The sequence below is a fragment of the Hippocampus bargibanti genome, linkage group LG14 (genome assembly GCF_051943395.1).
Source record: "Hippocampus bargibanti isolate YZ-2025 linkage group LG14, ASM5194339v1, whole genome shotgun sequence".
Lineage (NCBI taxonomy): Eukaryota > Metazoa > Chordata > Actinopteri > Syngnathiformes > Syngnathidae > Hippocampus > Hippocampus bargibanti.
Window position 1 is genome coordinate 14,824,354 of NC_142747.1, and position 19,384 is coordinate 14,843,737.

At 39.6% G+C, this 19,384-nt stretch overlaps 2 protein-coding genes across 4 annotated transcripts in view; both read right to left on the reverse strand.

Annotated features, from left to right (window-relative positions):
• Positions 1 to 79: 79 nt before the first annotated feature.
• Positions 80 to 12,954, reverse strand: mlf1 (myeloid leukemia factor 1). 2 transcript variants are annotated; one of them, XM_089013253.1, is made up of 9 exons: positions 12,192 to 12,954; positions 9,887 to 10,037; positions 6,814 to 6,909; positions 5,113 to 5,148; positions 3,644 to 3,727; positions 3,414 to 3,542; positions 2,016 to 2,175; positions 1,802 to 1,940; positions 80 to 939 (listed from the first exon to the last, which is right to left on the reverse strand). In XM_089013253.1, the coding sequence occupies exons 1-9, from the start codon at positions 12,239 to 12,241 to the stop codon at positions 879 to 881; spliced, it is 906 nt and encodes a 301-aa protein (XP_088869379.1). In that variant the 5' UTR covers positions 12,242 to 12,954; the 3' UTR covers positions 80 to 878. The 2 variants fall into 2 exon arrangements, with proteins under 2 accessions (XP_088869379.1, XP_088869380.1); XM_089013254.1 differs by lacking the exon at positions 6,814 to 6,909.
• A 149-nt stretch (positions 12,955 to 13,103) lies between these two features.
• The window catches only part of rsrc1 (arginine/serine-rich coiled-coil 1), a 132,685-nt gene continuing 126,404 nt past the window's right edge, over positions 13,104 to 19,384 (reverse strand). For both annotated transcript variants that reach the window (XM_089013252.1, XM_089013251.1), the window contains exons 8-10: positions 17,974 to 18,080; positions 15,537 to 15,641; positions 13,104 to 13,427 (exon numbers count right to left, since the gene is read on the reverse strand). In XM_089013252.1, coding sequence (XP_088869378.1) covers positions 13,335 to 13,427; positions 15,537 to 15,641; positions 17,974 to 18,080 — 305 coding nt within the window. In that variant the 3' untranslated portion in view covers positions 13,104 to 13,334. The remainder of the gene's footprint in view (positions 13,428 to 15,536; positions 15,642 to 17,973; positions 18,081 to 19,384) is intronic.

Genomic DNA, 19,384 nt, shown 5'->3' on the forward strand with positions numbered 1-19,384 from the left:
TGGTTTGCTGAACCTTCAATGGCTGTGTAATGTTTTCGACTACTTAGACCCATAATAGCTGTCAACACATTTAAGGTAGAGACCTTTTTATTTTTTGATGCTAAATGTATATTCAAAATATACAGAACAGTTGAAAATGGTGTTACTGAGCTTGGATGAAAAATGAACAATACAAAAAGGAAAAGAAATGTTCCTTTGTACAAAGATTACAACAGATGCAAGACATTTTAGATACTCGACAGGGAACATTTGTGATCTCTTTTACGTGCAATAGTGGTTCCTAAGTCAGACACCAAAGATGTTATGGCCCTATAGTGACAGTTTTATGTCAAAATACTTTTTCAGCATTCCTCGTGTATGTCAACAGCTAGTGTCTCATGGGCTAAAAGTGGAAAAAAGTATAAAAAAAACAACACAAATATAGCTATGGTTTGCCTATTAAAACCACCCGTGGTAGCATCTACACTTATTTCTTTAGGCGTTGCATTGCTGCCACTTTCCATCGCTCACCTATCTCTTCGGAGGACACCAATTGGTCCACTCATTTAAAATCCAACTAACTCTTCATGGTTATCCTGTTAGTAGCAACGCTCCACTTCCTGACTTCCTCGATCCTTTGTGACACTGCCACCACAATGGTAGATGTGACTGTTTGAAAATACGCAGAGTGGCATGGGAGCAGCAGGGAAGTAAGTACAGTAGCTTAACCGCCATGTTGCTGCGGATAAACTGCGCAACACTAACAAATTTGAGAAGCAGTGACCAGTACAACAGCGTCAAAATGTGTTAGTGTTACAATTCATGGGTCAGTCCATCTGATTTCGTCATGGGGATGAGAAAATTGTGAGCATTTGAGACTTGCGAGGACGTCAATGATTTTACTGCTTTGTTGAGTTGGAAGCTTTGAGGATACTTTTTGGTTTGGACTTGGGTTGTTCTCTGTGGAAGACAACAAAACATTAAATAACGCCATTGTTTAATGTTTTCTTCATGATTGGTTAAAGTTGAACCAATCAAGCATCAGAGATTCAGGGTTTGATTCTCGTGCTCTCACTGTGGTAGTGTGGATTTCCTTCACTTGCTTATACTTTTCAAATACATGCATGTTCAGTTTATTAATTCTCTTAATTGTCTGTAAGTGTATGTGTGTGTATTAAGTACAAAAAGCTTGAAGTGTCTTTTTAACTCATTTACTGCCATACGTGCAAAAATGTGTCCACTCCAATGCCAGGGTTTTTGTCATTTTCACTCTTCCATCAGAAAAAAAAACACTCTTCCATCAGAAAAAAAACAATTCCTAAATTATATGGACCTGGAGTTATCTGAGCTTGAAATAGGAGTCTTCTTTTCCTTTCGGCTTTTCCCGTCAAGGGGTCGCCACAGCAAATCAGTGTCCTCCATCTTTAGAGGTTTGATCCGCATGTTTGTTTTGGCTAAGCTTTTACATCGGACGCCCTTCCTGACACAACCCTCTGTATTTATCCGGGCTTGGGGCTGGCACAAGAAGACTTATGTCCCTTTGTGGCTACAGAACAAGCAACTCGCTCAGTAAAAAGCTCCCAAACACAAAATGGTCCTCGGCACAGCACCATTCGAGTGACTGTACAAAATACAATACATACACATTAATTTATATAGCCCTTTAACAACAGCTAAAGATGGAACAAAGCCCTAACATGGCCAAAGGGCAACCTATAAGCACGGGATCCATTTTTTGGGTGCAACTAATCTATTGAGACAACAATAGCAAATTGGATCACATTAATGGAGGTACCACTTATTAACCAATGATATTACTAACCTGGATGTCAGGTCAGGACCAGTTAGAGATGCCTGCTGTCCTTTGCGACGCCGAGGCGCCTCCAGTTGAGCCGTAGACCCAAAAGGCCTAAACTTGGATAACTCCTTCTGCCACTCCTCGTCAAAGGACTTTGCTTCAGCTAAGAGAGCAAATTCAGAACGTGAAGGGCAGGACAAGGAAAATGAATGCAATGCGATTCATGACGCTAACCCACATTCATCTATATTCTGGAAGTCTTGTATGACCTCCTTATCTCCCGTTTTCTTGTTCATTTTCTTCTCGACGACGTGCCCTCTTTCTTTGATGTGGTGACCGATGGCCATCTTCTCGAGACCACTTTCGGAGTCTTTCAAAGCTCTAACTGTCTCTTTCACCTGCACGTGAACAAGCATATCAATTGTGTGAAATGCTGAGGTTATTTGATTCATTGTAATGTCAAACCAAGGAAAAACAACTAATCATCTTCTTTTCTTTTCGGCTTTTCCCTTTTACGTCGGATGCCCTTCCTGACAACCCTCAGAATAACACAACTAATCATTGACATGTAAAATTAAAGATGAAGATACATGCTCTCCTCGATAACAAATGAAAGCTTGATCTGTCTCTGCAAAAATTTTTTTTTTTACTATTTTACGTGATCAGTCTCTGTAAGAGATGACATAAAAAACAAAGCCAAAGAAAAATACATTGTTTTGGTTGCTACTGTCAGAGAACAATTAAAGGACAACTGACGTCTCCGGACAAATTGTGTCCATAATTTGTAAAATGGCTTCAAATGACTACTGACCGTATTTTAATGAGATTCCACCGCATATAGCTATATTTTACGTTTTAAGACTCGCTCTGAATATTCAGGAAGTCTTGTTTTTGAGTTGGTGACGAGTCCATACGTGACGTCACGAAAGGACCGCCCCCTGACCGAAAAAAGACAGATTGTAGCAGTCCTTCCATCACGTCAATGTATTTTGCTGTACATGTTTGGTCTGAGAACCGTGTTGCACCCAAAAGCCGCCAGAAGAGGGCATCCAAGCTCCATATAAGGAATTTATCACCCTGTGGAAGCGGCGGTGGCCACTGGAGGTCGCCATTTTGTGCCTCTTTTTTTGGGGTGAGATTTTCCCCCAATGTTGCCTCAAAATGGCACATATAATTCTTTCATCGATTGCAAACATGTATGCTTTCCTCTTCAGAACTATTTGAATCATAATCATAACTGGATGTGTAACAAGAAAGCATATTCTCAGAATCTGAAGCCATTGTTTTGATTCACAAGCAATGCAAGACGTCTTGGCGTGACGTCACGAACTGGGGGCGGGACTTTCTGAAAATGCCCAATTCGCAGCTCAATTTTTTTGTAGATTTTGGACACTTTAAGTCATTTTTATTGGTGTTTTGCACTTGAATAAAAATATCATACTGCATGTTTTGGGTATTTTAGATGCTATAAAACGTTTTTCTGATGTCAGTTAAAAAACAAAAAAGTGATGTCGGTTGTCCTTTAATAAATTGACTCAATGCCGCTGTCTGAATAAAGCTAAAATGATAGTTTGGTGACCCAGATTGACCGATCCCACATGAGAGTGTGAACATATCCCTCTGTTGATGCACTTACACCTCCTGGGGCCCGGCGTGTCGACGACGCGGCCTGGAAGACTTTTGGGGGGTCGTTTCCAACCTTGGAATACGTCATGACGGACGAGGAGCTGAACGAGTGGGCGTTTGGATCCGTGGACATGTTTTCCTGACGCACAAACAAATACCATTGTACTTGCAACGCAAACATGAAAGACTATTTATTTATTCATTTATTCATGTATTTATTTAGTTATTGTGTGAACTCACAAAGTTTTTGTACATCCTCTCCATTGTGCTCTTCATGTTATTCATGATGTTGTCAAACATGCCAAAAGGGTTCATTGAGGGGTCCTGCACAAACACACAAGGCACAAAGAATAGTCACACTAGTCGAATGGTTATGCTCGGATGCCACCTGCTCTCGACGACTTATCAGCTCGTAAACAAATCTATGTTCGTGCATGTACAAACAAAACATGCGTTGGGATCGGCGTGTTATATAGGTCATGTCTGTGACATCAACTAAATGGGATATTCACCGCACTGGGACCTACTGACATTGACATATAAACCAAGGCAACGTAACTCACATACAAACGACTATTTCATGACTTGGACACCGGTTAGGATCGAATTGTGAAGAGTAATCAAGCGTAGGCTGCAATAAAATTGTCAGCCCATATTTATTTTAAGACATGTTGCAGATGAGTTGTTTGGATTGGATTTGCCTTTATCAGTCTTGCAGTGGAGAAATTTACATTTCACAGCAGCAAAGTGATGAAAGGAATGAAAGTAGAAAAACAAAAGGTGTACACACCTGCTAATCCCTGATCCTGGTTAAAAATATATATATCACATCTGACTACCAGTCTTTACCCTTATGTTTCTTGCAAGTTACTGCAGTAAGAATTAAGCAAGTCAAGTTTTTGCAATATTTTAAGCTAGTCGAAATGAGTTATCAGATGGGTTGGGTGCAACAGTCCCAACGAATATTGGCCTAAATGTTTGTCATTGATCGTACACAAAAGCATTGAAACCTATAAAAGTTATACATATATAAAGTAGGAGAGAGAATAAATAGTTCATAGGTTTTAGCTGAGCAAGTCGCAAGTTATAAAAATTGTCATTTCAAGTATACATGGAAGACAGTTAAGAAGTGAACATCAAAAAGGGTAAACTTCTATGGGATGTAATTTCTGGTATAATTTTGACAGCTTGGGCTTTGTATTTTTTTAAGTGCATATCCAAGGCTCATTAGCGGACATTGAAACAGACATTTTCTCCCTGAATGCAAATCAGAGCTAAATATTCAATTTGAAAATAACATTACAACAATATGGAGGGCAATTGGATACTTTTTGTTGTTTGCTCATAGAGTCAGGTGTTTTCAACCACTGTGGTATTAGGAGCTTTCCCGCTAATGCTAATCACAAATAGTCAAATTTGTATTACACGTTGAGGCAGCTGAACGGCCATAAAGCTTCTACAACTGGCTTTGAACTACCGCATTTGGTGATCCAGACATGGAAATGACTAATATGCTTACAAAAACAGCAAAGCGGAAACTGTTGATTTTGCTTCTGTCTGAATGTAAACAACTAATAGTGACTTTTGGTCTAAAATAATCTTCCGACAAGTTTGGGTGACTTGGGTTGATTCAAAGAGGAGGTTTTAGAAGATGCATTTGACAATAATTGATTAACAGTTGAACGTTACTTGAAGAGAAATCTACTCACCGTGCTGTCAAAGGGCAACAGTGAGCGACTGAGGTCCTGGAGATTGAAACAACATCAGAAGAAAAATAAGCATTAATCTTTTGTTCCAGCACATGTTAAAACACACATTGTTGGGATTTTGCCACAGATTGTCTGGTTCACCTTGACAATTGATACGACCTATATGTAAAAGTGAAAAATGATGACAATTGAAGCTTTGAGTGTCAAGGACAGGAAGACGGGGCTTTTACAAAACGGTTTTGCTGTTTATGAATCCGCAGTCCCCCGCTTAGCATCTTAGCATCTATTGCTATGTATGTACAGCATGTGTGTTACGTGCAGGGTCTACAATTAGCGTGGTGTTGAATGACTTGTGTTCCATGTGTAATTGGGTCGCATTGCCAGAGATTAGCGTGGGTTTTGTCGCTGAAACTGAGATTCATTCTGGGAAGGTTACGCAGGGGCCGCAGAGTCCAAGGCTGCTCACTCAGCTCTTTCCCCAAAAGGTCAAGCTGATGTAAATAAAGCACTCCTGCTCACTATCTCACAGGCCAATTTGATCCCGCGGACAAATAAATGCCACTTCCATTTGTGACTTACTTATATTTAGACGCGACTGCTGTTGAACAGAAGAGCGTGAGGGGACAAGATAAGGAACCTGTAGTGAAGGGCCTACCGCATCATACTGAGAGTTTGGTTCTCATTTTGGCTGTTTGCATTGTCAGAAACCCCTTTTGGTATGCTACAGTACAGTTCTAATTGAACATAAACAACAATACGGGAAGAAACAGCTCACTAAAATAAAAAAAATTAATTCTTATGGACACAAAACACCACTGTGTGATGGTACATTTATAAACAAGTGTGCCCAGAGGATGAAAGGTGATATGAAGCAGTGAATGGCTACCCCCAGGAGATAGCAGGGAAATGTGAGCACTCTTCGCTCTGTTAACTCCATGAAAGGGAAATTGATAAAAATCATTTTCCCTATGGGAAATTTAATATGTTGTAAACAAGATTAAAAACTGAAGAAAAATAAAATCCGACCTTACACTCGCCCCACTGTGCCAGTACAAATATCATTAACAAATACAATGGCATGAACAAATTGTTACTTTTTACCCCAAATATTTTTAGTTTTTGTTTACTTCATGGAGTTAATGAGGAACACTATGTAAAAAAGGCCAATGGCTTTTAAATTGAAACATGCAGTGATTAAATAAGTATTTTGTCATCAAAAAGACCTTTCTTAGTGTTGTTCTATAATTTGAGATGCCACAAAAGAAACATTATGGGTGGCAAACTATTTTTTTTTCTTCTGAATAGAATAGTTTTTGTTTTGTTCAACAATTTATCATAATAGAATGTAATAGAATGCTTGATTATGGTTTTTTTTAGGGTTTGGTGGTTAAAGATCAGCCAAAATGCTCACATAAAGTTGGCAATCTGCAGAACTGCTTTGAAGAGCTGGTAGTAAATGTGTGAACTCTATTAGGCATGGTTTTAGTAAGATTTGAACAAGCCAGATGCGTACAAGCTGAACTTTGGTTGTCTTGTCAAAAATACTGCCTTTGCATTGATATTTTGTGACTACATAATAGGGGCTTTTTCGCTATGAGGTTACACATATTTCTTTTGTTTAGGAATTCGCCAAAAGAGTATTTTCTGTGACATTGGATTTTGAGGTTTTATTATAATAAGAGGGCAATTTGTTTGCCTCACAGTTCCAAAGCTTGGAGTTGGAATCGCTTGACTGCAGCCTTCCTTTGTGGCGTGTGCATGTTCTCCTCGGACTTTCCTGGCTTTTTTCCCGGTATTCTGGCACAATTCAAAAACATGCATGTTAGGTTTATTTCACCCTTAAAACATTAGTCTAGACGTGTCAGTAACTAAATTGTTTCAGTCAGGTGCTACAGGAGTCAATGTTAATCATTTCATCATAATTATTGTTATTTATCAGAGGAATAGGTGGTATGACACACTACCCTTGCATGCCTAAAGCGGCGTGAAACTAGGACGGTCAGCGATAGGAATTTCCATGTTTGTCCAAGGCAAGACAAAAATTGGGTCGCTAGAGTTCATGGTGATTGATGAAGGAAAATCTCAAAACGTTGCTGGCCTAATTTTAGCTAATAATTGAATCAAATTGGTAAAATGAGTTCAAAATTGGAAAGGTTTTGTCAGCTTTATATTGACACTAATACTTTGGCGATTCCCAGCCTGGCTATCGACAATGGCAAGATCATGATCAATTGGTAATTAAGTCATTCGCTGCCATTCATAAATTTATTCGGGAATTGAAAATATGACATAGAGCGCCATTCCTGAATTTGTTCAGGTTTTGTTTTTTCTTGTTTGGGTGTCGATAAAGCGCTGGCCTTGGCCTCTGGTAATGTTTTTATCTTTCCACAAGTGGGCAGCATTTGCCTTTTTTCCATGTTAGCGCTTTGTTTGCAGCTTCAGCGGTTGTTAAAGTCCTTCATAAACCAATATCTCTGAATTGCATTGTATTTTGGACAGCCACCCTCATTTCAAGCTCATATAACTTAGGAATTAACTATTTTTTCCTGAGAGCCTAAGGTTTCTGATGCTGCATTGAATGTTTATGTAATCCTAAAACTCAATATTCTGTGGGTTCTGGAATTCGAGTGACAATGACAAAAACCCTGGTACTGGAGTGGACACATTTTTGCACGTCTGGCAGTGAATGAGTTAAGGACTTATTTGACAAGTGCCTTGAAAATTGCTTCTTGAGAAGACCGCAACTTTTAAAATATAACCATGACAGGATAACTGAAGTGAAACTTGACCAGACTAAAGGTTCTTTTCTCTTGCCAGATAGCCCCAGGCAGTAACTGACAAAGTGAGCCGGGTTCATTATCTATTTTTCAGAGACCATTTTTTGTACTGTTGTCAACCGGTTTGCCTTAAAGTATCGCCACACAACTACTAAGGGCCTTATTCCACCTGCTTGGGAGTTATGTTGAGCTAATATTGGTGTATTAGTACAGCCAAGCATTTTTTAAGTCAGCGTATTAGTACAGATGTACTGCAACCTTGTTGATTCTTTCTATCCCTTCTGTTGACCATGACTAGTTTGGACTTGAGTAGAAGTGCACTGATATTTGGAATATTTGATGAGATTATAATCAAGCGGAAAGATCTTTTGTGGATACCTGTCGCCCATGGAAACCAAAAGGATTAAATTACGTGTTTGGATAGCTGAGGTTCAGTCAGCGAAGTCATTACTAGGACACATTGTTTAGATAATGGCAGCAGGCCGCTGTAATTAAGAGGCATTAAGTTGCTGCTTTTGGAGGGCAAACTTGTGGTGAAAGTTATCATGAAGGATAAATATACGGGCCTCCATGACACAGAGCGAACCCGTTCACCTTCCTGTCCTGATTCGAGGGAAGGTTAGCGGGCGGGTACAGAAGTTGAGTTAGCCTTTTGTTCTTTCCTGAAAATCTCTGGTCAACTGTTCACATGTGACGTGACAATTCTACAATTGCATTTGCTGATGTCCATGTTAATTAACAGGGTAGGTCTCTGAAAGCCATAAACATTCAAAGTCACAAATTCGATAATAGAACGCAAGGGCGGTGACCCAGAGTGGATAAAAACAATGCCGGCATCACATGGTCATGTCGTTTTCCTTATTAATTGAAAATCAATTATCCGATTTTTCTATTAATAGATTAGACATTAATAATAGACATTAAAATATTTCAAGACTTAACGCATACTTTTACAGGGTAATTGTGAAAAATTGCCAATGAGTTCCGTTTTTTTTCATGTCTAACAGGAGTAATTATTTTTTATTTTAGCTTTATTGTTCAGTACACTTACATACTTGGGTTAAGAATATGAAATCATCTTAACACATGTACAGAAATACAAAATTATGACTGTTGACAGTTTGAGCTTGGAAACCAATTCCACTACTTTTCAAAGTTTACACTGTACCTGCAAAATAAATGGGTCAGTGAACAATGGGCTATAAATAGTATTGCTGTGGGTGACAGATATAACGGTTGGAGAGGCCAAGGGTGTTGACCTTTGAAACCAGACACTAACATGTGCAAGTGTTGCTTCACTTAAAGGACAACCGACGTCTCCGGACAAGTTGTGTCCATAATTTGTAAAATGGCTTCAAATGACTTCTACTGAGCGTATTTTACAAAGATTCCACCGCATATAGCTATATTTTACGGTTTAAGACTCGCGCTGAATATTCAGGAAGTCTTGTTTTTGAGTTGGTGACGAGTCCGTACGTGACGTCACTAAAGGATCTCCCTTGACCGTAAAAAAGACGCATTGTAGCGGTCCTTCCATCACGTCAATGTATTTTGCGGTACTTGTTTGGTCTGGGGACCTCGTGTTGCACCTAAAAGCCGCCAGAAGGCCAGAAGAGGGCGTCCAAGCGCCATATAAGGAATTTATCAGCCTGTGTAAACGGAGGTGGCCACAGGATGTCGCCATTTTGTGCCTCTTTTTTTGGGTGAGAGATTTTCCCCCAATGTTGCCTCAAAATGGCACAAATAAATTAGCAGATTTTGGACACGTTAAGTCATTTTTATTGGTGTTTTGCACTTGAATAAAAATATCATACTGCATGTTTTGGGTATTTTAGATGCTATAAAACGTTTTTCTGGTGTCAGTTAAAAAACAAAAAAGTGACATCGGTTGTCCTTTGTGCCTTTATGGTTTGCTTGTTCTAAAACTAAACTAATGAGATGGTCACGTGTGGATTAATGGATGTGCAGTTGATGGGTTCATAGACATGTTCTCTCACTCTGTGTTCGCCCCTCAATGCTACAGGCTCTGCTACATCATGGTCGTGGGTTGTTCCGTTCATGATGCTGGGCATGAAAGGACCGCCAAATGGCTCTGAGAAGCTCCGCATCATCTGGCGCATGTGATCCTGGTGTGCTCGGAATGGATCTCTACACAGAAGGTGATTAAGAATGTTGCTTAAAACATTGTATGTATGGTTAAACATTTGTTGTTTCTCAGGCTATTCAGTTTGTTTTCCCATTAAAGACACAGTTGTATTATATTTAAAAAATGGACTGTACTGGTATGAAATGATATAATATAACATGGTGCACGATGAAACTTTAATTCAGTGAATACATCACACCACAGGGAGTAGAGAGGATTTAGCTCTGTATTCCACGAGAAAGACACACTGCACTTAGCATGAACACCAAATTGAACACCTAACGCCACTGTCTGGAAGAAAATAATCACACAAACGCACAAACACATTTCTACATTTAGAACAAATAAAAGTCCCTGTCAATCTTTGAAGCAGTATTTGAGCATCATTAACATATTCACGTAATGTAAAAATAACTTTATCGCCCTCAATCTCAAACACCCATACACACACACACGCGCGCACACCCACACGCGCACGCACACACATATATTAAAGAACGCTAATTTAGCGATTAAACTTTTATAAACATTTCAAGTTAATGAGTTATACTACATCTCTCTCTACGTCTGTGTAAGCTCTCAGTCGTACAGGAGTGGTCCATCGATGAGAAGGTTTCTTCAGCCGTCATCTGTACAAAAGTGAAGGTTTCGGACGTTTCGCCTCCTATCCAAGAGGCTTCGTCAGCGAACTAAAGTCTGACTGGTCGTATCGGCCCCATTTATATATCCCTAATGTCCAGACACGGTGACGCCGGACACAGCTATGATAGGTCCCTACTCTCAGGTTGGGGGGGCAGGGGACCCCTCCCTGTGGCCCCACTGATTGTTCCTACATTCCTGACTAACGACTGGCCTATTACCCCCACTCTCCCCGGTATCACCTCATCAGCATAACGACCCTCATCAGCATTGCGAAAGTTGCCTAACCTGTTTTGCCTAAGCAGGCTATTGTATGAACGATCCAAATTGAACCTCACCCCACCAGACCGGTTTAATGAAGGATTTTGTTGTTTTATAAGAATCGCTTCTTTTACCCCCCTTTCAAACCATCTATGTTCTTTCGCTAAGATTTTAACCTCATTGTCGTCAAATGAGTGGTCGCTAGCTTTTAGGTGCAAATGTACTGCCGATTGAGGCCCACTAGTATTATCCCTGCGATGTTGATAAAGTCTTTTTTTGAGAATTTGTTGAGTCTCCCCAATGTACTGCTCTTTACAATTTTCATTCTTACAATGTATGGAATAAACTACATTACTTTGTTTTTCATTTGGTAGCCTATCTTTTGGATAGCACTAATTTTTGCCTTAACGTGTTTATCGGTTTGAAATAAGTAGGAATTTTATGTTGCCAAAGGACTCTTTGTAATTTTTCAGAAACTCCTGCAATGTACGGTACTGCTACTCCTCTCCTTTTTGAATCTTGAGAATTATTGGTTTCGTTCGCAATTCTTTCTTTCTGACATTTGTTGAATGACCACTGAGGGTACCTGAGGGTAGCTGTGTCCGGCGTCACCATGTCTGGACATTAGGGATATATAAATGGGGCCGATACGACCAGTCAGACTTTAGTTCGCTGACGAAGCCTCTTGGATAGGAGGCGAAACGTCCGAAACCTTCACTTTTGTACAGATGACGGCTGAAGAAACCTTCTTATCGATACATCTCTCTCTCTCTCTCTCTCTCTCTCTCTCTCTCTCTCTCTCTCTCTCTCTCTCTCTCTCTCTCTCTCTCTCTCTCTCTCTCTCTCTCTCTCTCTCTCTCTCTCTCTCACACACACACACTCAAAGTATTAAATACCGATACAATTGATGTGGTCAATTACCTATCATATTAGCAGTATGTGTTGTACTTATCGCGTAAGCAATATGAATGACACTTAATGAGCCCACGTAGCCTGTTTTTTTGTCCCGGTATCGATCGATGTGTCCTTGAGAGTTCTGAAAGGTGCTTAGAAATGAAATGTATTATTATGATTATGATTATAATTATCATGATTATTCAGATTATTATTATTATTATTATATTGTTATTATTATTATCACCATCTCGGAATTTTTTTCCCCAACATTCTACTTGAAAATAATGTTACCGGTACATATGTCCCCCTTTTAGGAATGCCCAACACGGTAGCTTAACATTTTGAGGCCAACAACTTACGAGAAGAAGGGGTCCTCGTCAAAGTCCACCAAATTGCCGCTTCCAAACATCTTGATGAAAACGCCGCTAAAGAAAATAAAATAATGAAATAATAAAACAAACGGTTTTAAATCACCATGATAGTCCGTGTGCGCCACAATACTGCAGGCTCAATTGTAAATACAGAAGTGTAGCCCGGAGGCGGAGTTAAGTGATTTGGGATATGGGGGCAATCGACCATGTGACGTATTCCCGTCCTCTGATTGGCTGATTAAAACTACTTGCGTCCACGAGGCTGTTGTGTCGCTGAATGTTGCCATGACGACGTTGCTCTGGAAGCTTCTTGTTAAAAGTCCAAAAATTCACTCTCTTTTATACTCGTCAATATTAAGTAACTGTAACAGAGTAACTTACATACCTTCTTACAAAATGGCATTTACAAATCCCAGTATCGGGACAGCGTGTAAGGATCAAATAACGCGAAGAACCAATGTTATTGCTGTGGTCAAGGAATGGTCGATGTTACTTACGAACAAGCTTGTATATCTGACTTCATTACAACACTGGCTATTTGGAGGCGATGTCGGAGTGACAAAGTGTCCCACACCGGGTATAGATTTACCATCTAGAACGCTCCATAAATAGTCACGGCTCTTATTCTTTACACTGCTTTATATTGACAGTAATAATTAAAATCCAGCCGTGAATGAACGCACATTACTCAACAGAATAAGGCACAGCCAACAAGGTCACGTAGTTAAAGCAGCTCTTGTTTTACTGTAATAAAGTTGTTGACCGAGGACAAATTGTGGATTCACTCGATATAAAAAGGCTAAAAAACCCTGGATTAAACTACTCCAACTACTTTATCTTGTTTATTTTTACTTCACCCCGATTTTTCATGCTGTATGACAAAAACAGAAGGATGCAGAATTTGCATTTCATTTTTTTTATTCCACGGTACTAAGATGTCAAAGTCAAAGCTATCATTTCAACTGGGATGGGTTTCTTTAACTGCCAACACAGAAATTAAAGCAGATTCACATTCAGGTTTTAAAATGCTGACATATTTTTAGAGAGCAGGCAGACTAAAATGAAGCAACAATTGAATTGTCTGAAACGAAGGTATCCTGATTAGAGAAAGAATATTCTGGCGTTTCCTGGTTAGGACACGGGACTTCCCATTAGCCTCTCTTGGCGCAGTGAAATAAGCCTGTTGAGCCACATCTCTTCGGCCTTCTCTTTGTCCATGAACAGCTGTGGAGGACAGTAGAAACAGAGAATTGTGAATTTCTCCACTGTGAGACTAAAAAAGGTTAATCTAAACTAATTCCTTGTGTGTTCTACATACTTGGCAATAAAGATGATTCTGATTCTGATTCTGATTCTGATTCTAATCTTATCACACATTGATTTTTCACGGCGCCATTTATGGTGATTGATGGCTCTTGTGAAATGTTTTTTTTTCCGTTCTCGTTTCTCTCGCTGGATGAGACAAACGTATTTTTTTAATCAATGAATGTATTTTTTTGATCAACCTGACCAGTCGAAGCAAATAGAGGACCCTTCTGAGTTTCACACTTGAAGACAGTCATTATGGCATAATTTGTTCTGTTTTTGACTTCAAGATGCCACCACGTGAAGGGTTGCCTTTACAGCAGCGACTGTATTTTGTTTTTTCTGTAAAATGTAAATTTTTCCATTGTGAGATGAATAAAGGCTAATCGAATCTAATCTAATCTAATCTAATCTAATGGTCAGGCAGAAACTCAGCCCAGGACAGAGAGATACTGGACCGACTGGGCTGCTCCATGAACACTCTGGAGGAGGTAGCTAAAAGTAGGATGCTAGCTAAGCTAAAAGGTATGATGGAATGATCCTTCAGCCTCCTTCAGTCGTTACAGTGGATTTGAGTTTAATGGATCGATCCATCCATCCATCCATCCATCCATCGATCCATCCATCCATCCATCCATCCATCTGACTATTTGATGCATATCAATATCTATCTAGCTAGCCATCTATTTGCAAACTATTAGCTAGCTAGCTCGCTTTCTATCTATTTGAGTTACTTCCGGGTTGAGTGAATGCTGCTCACCCAAAGAAAAACTTATCCTGTGACTGTAAAGTGACCTTGAGTTTTGAAAGGCGCTGATACTGTAAATTAAATGTATTATTATTATTCTTATTATGATTATTATTTCTTGACTTGCATCCCATGATTATTGAATGCCAAATGGACAGGTGCTCTGTATAATGCTGTGAGGGAAATTACTGTGAATGCAGAAACAAATGAAGTGTACCCCCCCGAAATTGCTGCCAATGCAATTCCAAAATGGCATTTGTTCAGGTAATTCGCTATACGAACACATTGTAAAGACTTTTATTTTCTTAACAGTATTTTATTTTCTCAGACCTCTGTATTATAATAATGTCACATCCGCCGCTCTTAACAAAGAATCTTAAAAAAGATTTCTGCTTTCTACTCTTTGTTTCTGCTTGATTGTTATATTCAAACAACTGATTACTCTTAAATCACAAAATTGGATCCATCACATTTGAATGTGATGTCAATTTTAACTAGATTGTTTTACTGTTCTGGCTTAAAAAGAACCCACTGCTGCACACTGTGATGAAGTGCTTCGTAAGAAGCAACAAAATGAAACTGTCTTGATATTTTTTAGTGTTATTGTAATTGCATGTGTGTGTGGGTGTGTGTTATCATGCAAAGCAGAGTGCAACATGTCAATCCTTCGCTCCCAATCTGACACAGATTTTTTTTTTAAACTGTAATTTTGTTCGACACCAATGAGCACTTGTCAGTTGGCCCTTCGCTAGTGTTGTAGTGTAATGTGTGAGTGTGTGTGTGTGTGTGTGTGTGTGTGTGTGTGTGTGCGTGCGTGTGTTGATACGAGGTTGGTAGGGCTAATGTGACTCATATGTTCTAATTGGGAGCGGAGCTGAGGCTAGGGCCCGCCTGGGGCATATTGGTACCATACATCAGCCTGTCGCAGGGCCTTGTGAGTCTATATATGCTCTGTGTGTGTGGAAATGTGTCAAGGGGTTATCTGCATACGTCAGGTCATAACTCAGTTTGCCCACTGGAGATAGATGAGTGGGAAGCCCTGGGGAGCATTAGTGCAGTTGAAAGTTTTCCTTCTCGTTTTTCATCAGTGCTTTGCAGAAGAGGAGGTGATTGGAGAAGGATATGCGGCATGTTTAGGATCTTAGTACGCGATGCATGGTGGTACTATGCACAGGTGGCAGTTTTTATGCGACTTGCAGCATTTTACTTGACATAAAGTGTTTCGGAGTGTCCATTTGGGACGGAATGTGTCATGAGGGGCTGTCAAAGGGACCACTCACAGCGGGATGAGCCAAAGTGTCGCTGTCGTTGTAAACAATGGACAGGGGAAAACTGAGGTCCACGTCTTCTGTCCCGTCCGACTCATGCTTCACCGCAGGTTCAGTCTGACATGAAAAACAGATATGGTTGAGGTAAAATAATAATAACAACAACAATAATAATAATACGTAAAAACACCTTGCAATAAAACTCAGCACAGGTTGGAGACTGTTTGGAGATAGAAACTCTAAACTTGATTGAGTAAAACATTGAAGAGGATAATAGATTCACAATAATACTGGATTGTTTCTTAAAGACAGGGAAAATGGGAAAATGGTGGCGGGAGCACAATGGACACTCTTCTTTCAAGTTTACTCAGGCGCAATAAATCTATTTGCATGGAACCTTTTAGAACAAGCCAAGATTTTTAGTTGCGGTAGTGTTTCACTTACTTTTGGTGTTTACTAGTGGTGGCTTTGCCTCTTTAGGTGTCGTGAGGTTTTAAACTTTGTCAGATAGGCAAGGTAATTGCTGCAAAGATGAGTGCAAACTGTGTAGTACGTGATTGTTCAGATTTGTCTTCTTTTTAATGTACATGTATTTAAATTTTACTGATTTTTTTTTTCAACAAAAACATTTTGAGGGGAGGTGGTCGTTGCATCGAAACAAAAATACGATGGAGAAAACAACGTGAATAGTCTCACGCCAATATTTGTCCACGAGATGGCACTAGAAGTCCGATGCATGGGCAGGTCTGTTTGAGCAACTTGAATAATATTGGATTGGATTGGCCTTTATTAGTCTCACAGTGGAGAAATTTACATTTCACAGCAGCAAAGACACACAATAACACAATAACAGGTTCACAAACGTATCACCTACATCAAAAAAGCTGATGCTTGAGTACAAAATAACATAGTAATCTTAAAATCCTAAATATTCCCACAAATGTCATGGAAAGTTTCCAAAGTTATCTTAACTTCACAATGAAATGTTATGGATACTTCATGGAAAATGTCCACCCCTTTTTAACCGGACGTGATCAAAAAATAAATTTAATGTACAGTCAACAATAACAATGATACCCTCAGCACACGCCGCTCTGCCCCTCCCCTCCCAAAAAAAGAGAAAAACGTACATTTAATGTACAGTCAACAATACCAATGCTGTCAGGCAGAAACCTTTGAACAAGGTCGTTCTGTCAGTTTCATATTTTTTCCACAGCTTGTGGTCAGCTTCTATGCGGCCTGTTATTACGAAGTGTCAAAATAGCCTGAAAGCGAATTATTGGACACTTGAACACTTCCGCATTCCGTTGCAGCTTCACATTATGTGCATCCCAGATGCAAGCCACATAGAAATAGAAATATCCAACTAAAAATGATTGCAACCAGTTTAGTTCCATTTATGAAAGAAGTCCTGTTTTGCTGAAAGTTAATCGCTGATCTAATGCAGAAGGATGTTAATTCGTGAAGCTTCATTTATGTGGAGATTAATATTCAACTTGAATAAATAGCCTAGACAGCGCATTGTCTTCTTCTTCTTCTTCTTCTTCTTATTCTTCTTATTATTAATTTTTTTGTTTATTTTATCATCCTCAACTCTAAGTTGCTGTTAAATTGAGGATGATGTAAGTAAATCTGTAATAAATTACAGATTCCGAGGGCGTGCTGAAATTATTCATCTTCAACTCATTCACTGCCAGATGATGTGCAAAAAAACCCTCCAGTGCCAGGGTTTGTGTCATTGTCACTCAAATTCCAGGACTCACAGAATATTGAGTTTTAGAACTACATAAACATTCAATGCAGCATAAGAAAGCTTAGATTCTCTTCTGTCATAAAAAAAATAGAGTTAATTCCTAAATTATATGGGTCTGGAGTTAGCGCTAAAATGGGAAAAAGGGAAATGCTGCCCCCTCGTGGAAGGGAAAAACATTGCCAGAGGTCTTACCAGCACTTTATTGGCACCCCCGCAAGAAAAACCAAATTCCGAACGAATTCTGGAATGGCGCTCAATGTCATATTTTCAATTCCCAAATAAATTCGGGGATGGCAGTGAAGGAGTTAAGTCAAATGAATCATCACATAAACATGATTTGGGAATAATGTTGTTTGCAAAACATGGTATAAAAGCAACTTGAATTATTTTAATGTTTACCATTAAAAATACTGTCCAGTTTCATTTGCCTTTTTTTGTAATTTGACAAGGTCCTTAGGTCCCGGGTCTCGACCTTGACCAGCGTCCTCCAAAGTGGACACAAAGTCTATGTCACATGGTGTTACCTGTCTTCTCAAAGGACCTCTGACAAATCAAATGGAGGAAACATTTCAATAACGACTTATGTGTTTGGATTCCATCTGTGAGGGTGACAGATGCAGGACATAGCATTTTGTCTGAATGGAAACGTTTGATTTGTCAAAGGAGAATTGAATAAGGGAGCAAAAAAAATTGCACCTTGACGTCGTCCCGGGATGATTTGAAAGCCTGTGGAACAAAGGAGTCGCTCTCGATGGCCTCGATGTCCTTTATCCTTCGCACTTGCTCCTCGAGAGAAGTTCCATCTGGGAAAAAAAAGCAGGGGAGGAGGTGTGTGAAGAAAAAGCACCTGCATAGGGTTCACCGCCCCCTTCGCCATGTTCCAAACGGTGGCGGCAGATTCTGTTCAGAGCGAGACTACTAGATTATATGTGATCTGTCTGCATAACGCTCCCTGACGTGTAATGTGACATATGGGATGTTATTTTAATCTTTAAGGGATAGCGCTGGTGCGCCACCAAGGGCATGGCAGCAGCTCCTCGAAAAAGGTAAATAAATGCTAACAAGATGAGAGTAAATTACACCGGGAATAATGCATTGTAAAATAATCACAAATATGAACACAAACTGGCTGCAGTAAATTTCATTAGGAAGACAAAATGGGATTAGGTTTCATAGCGTTTTCGTGGATCACAGTCTATTGTTGCTGCGGTTAGTCCAATCATGCACAAAGACAGGAAAGGTCTTTCAGTGAATGACTCCTGCATATAAACACCGTCCGGATTGCGCATATCATACAGTAAGTATATTGTTGAAAAAGTGCGGCTTTTGCGAGTGTAGGAGGAATTACCAAAAAGCAAAGTTTGCAATTGGAAAAAAATGAACAGCCTTGTTATTGTGTGGCTGTCAATCTTGAAAGCAGTCCGTCAATATACATCCCCCATTCCCGCATCCATACATCCTCCCTTGCACTTGTTCATCTCTCCAACTGTCAATCTCGCACATGTGCAACCATTTGGGTGGTGTCATTAAAATAAGCGCTCAATTATTGAGCAAGTGACATGCAAATACGCCCACGCTCTCCAGAGAGCGGTTGCCTCAAATATATGAACTCTGTTATTACCATAAAAGTGCGTAATCACTATCAAGTTACTCATAATATTAACTCATTCACTGCCAGACATGCAAAAATGTGTCCACTCCAGTGCCAGGGTTTTTGTTATTGTCACTTGAATTCCAGGGCCCACAGAATATTGAGTTTTAGGACTACATAAATATTCAATCCAGCGTTAGAAACCTTAGACTCACTTCTTTCATCAGAAAAAAAATGTTAATTCCTAAATTATACGGATCTGGAGTTATATGAGCTTGAAATGAGGGCAGCGATCCAAAATACAATGCAATTCATGCATATTGGTTTATATAGTGCTTAACAACTGAAGGTGGAACAAAGCCCTAACGTGGAAAAAAGGGAATGCTGCCCCCTTGTGGAAAAGAAAAAAAACTATGCCAGAGGCCATGGCCAGGGCTTTATCCCCACCCAAGCATGAAAAACAAGCCAAACACATTTGGGAATGGCACTCTACGTCATATTTTCAATTCCCATACA

Bases quoted from the DNA above. Each gene is read 5' to 3' on its own strand.
- mlf1 (XM_089013253.1), bottom strand. From the start codon at position 12,241: ATGTTTGGAAGCGGCAATTTGGTGGACTTTGACGAGGACCCCTTCTTC. The intron at 10,038-12,191 runs GTAAGTTGTTGG...CCTTCTGTGTAG, and splicing joins GACGAGGACCCCTTCTTCTC to AGATCCATTCCGAGCACACC. The intron at 940-1,801 runs GTTAGTAATATC...TGTCTTCCACAG, and splicing joins GGTCCTGACCTGACATCCAG to AGAACAACCCAAGTCCAAAC.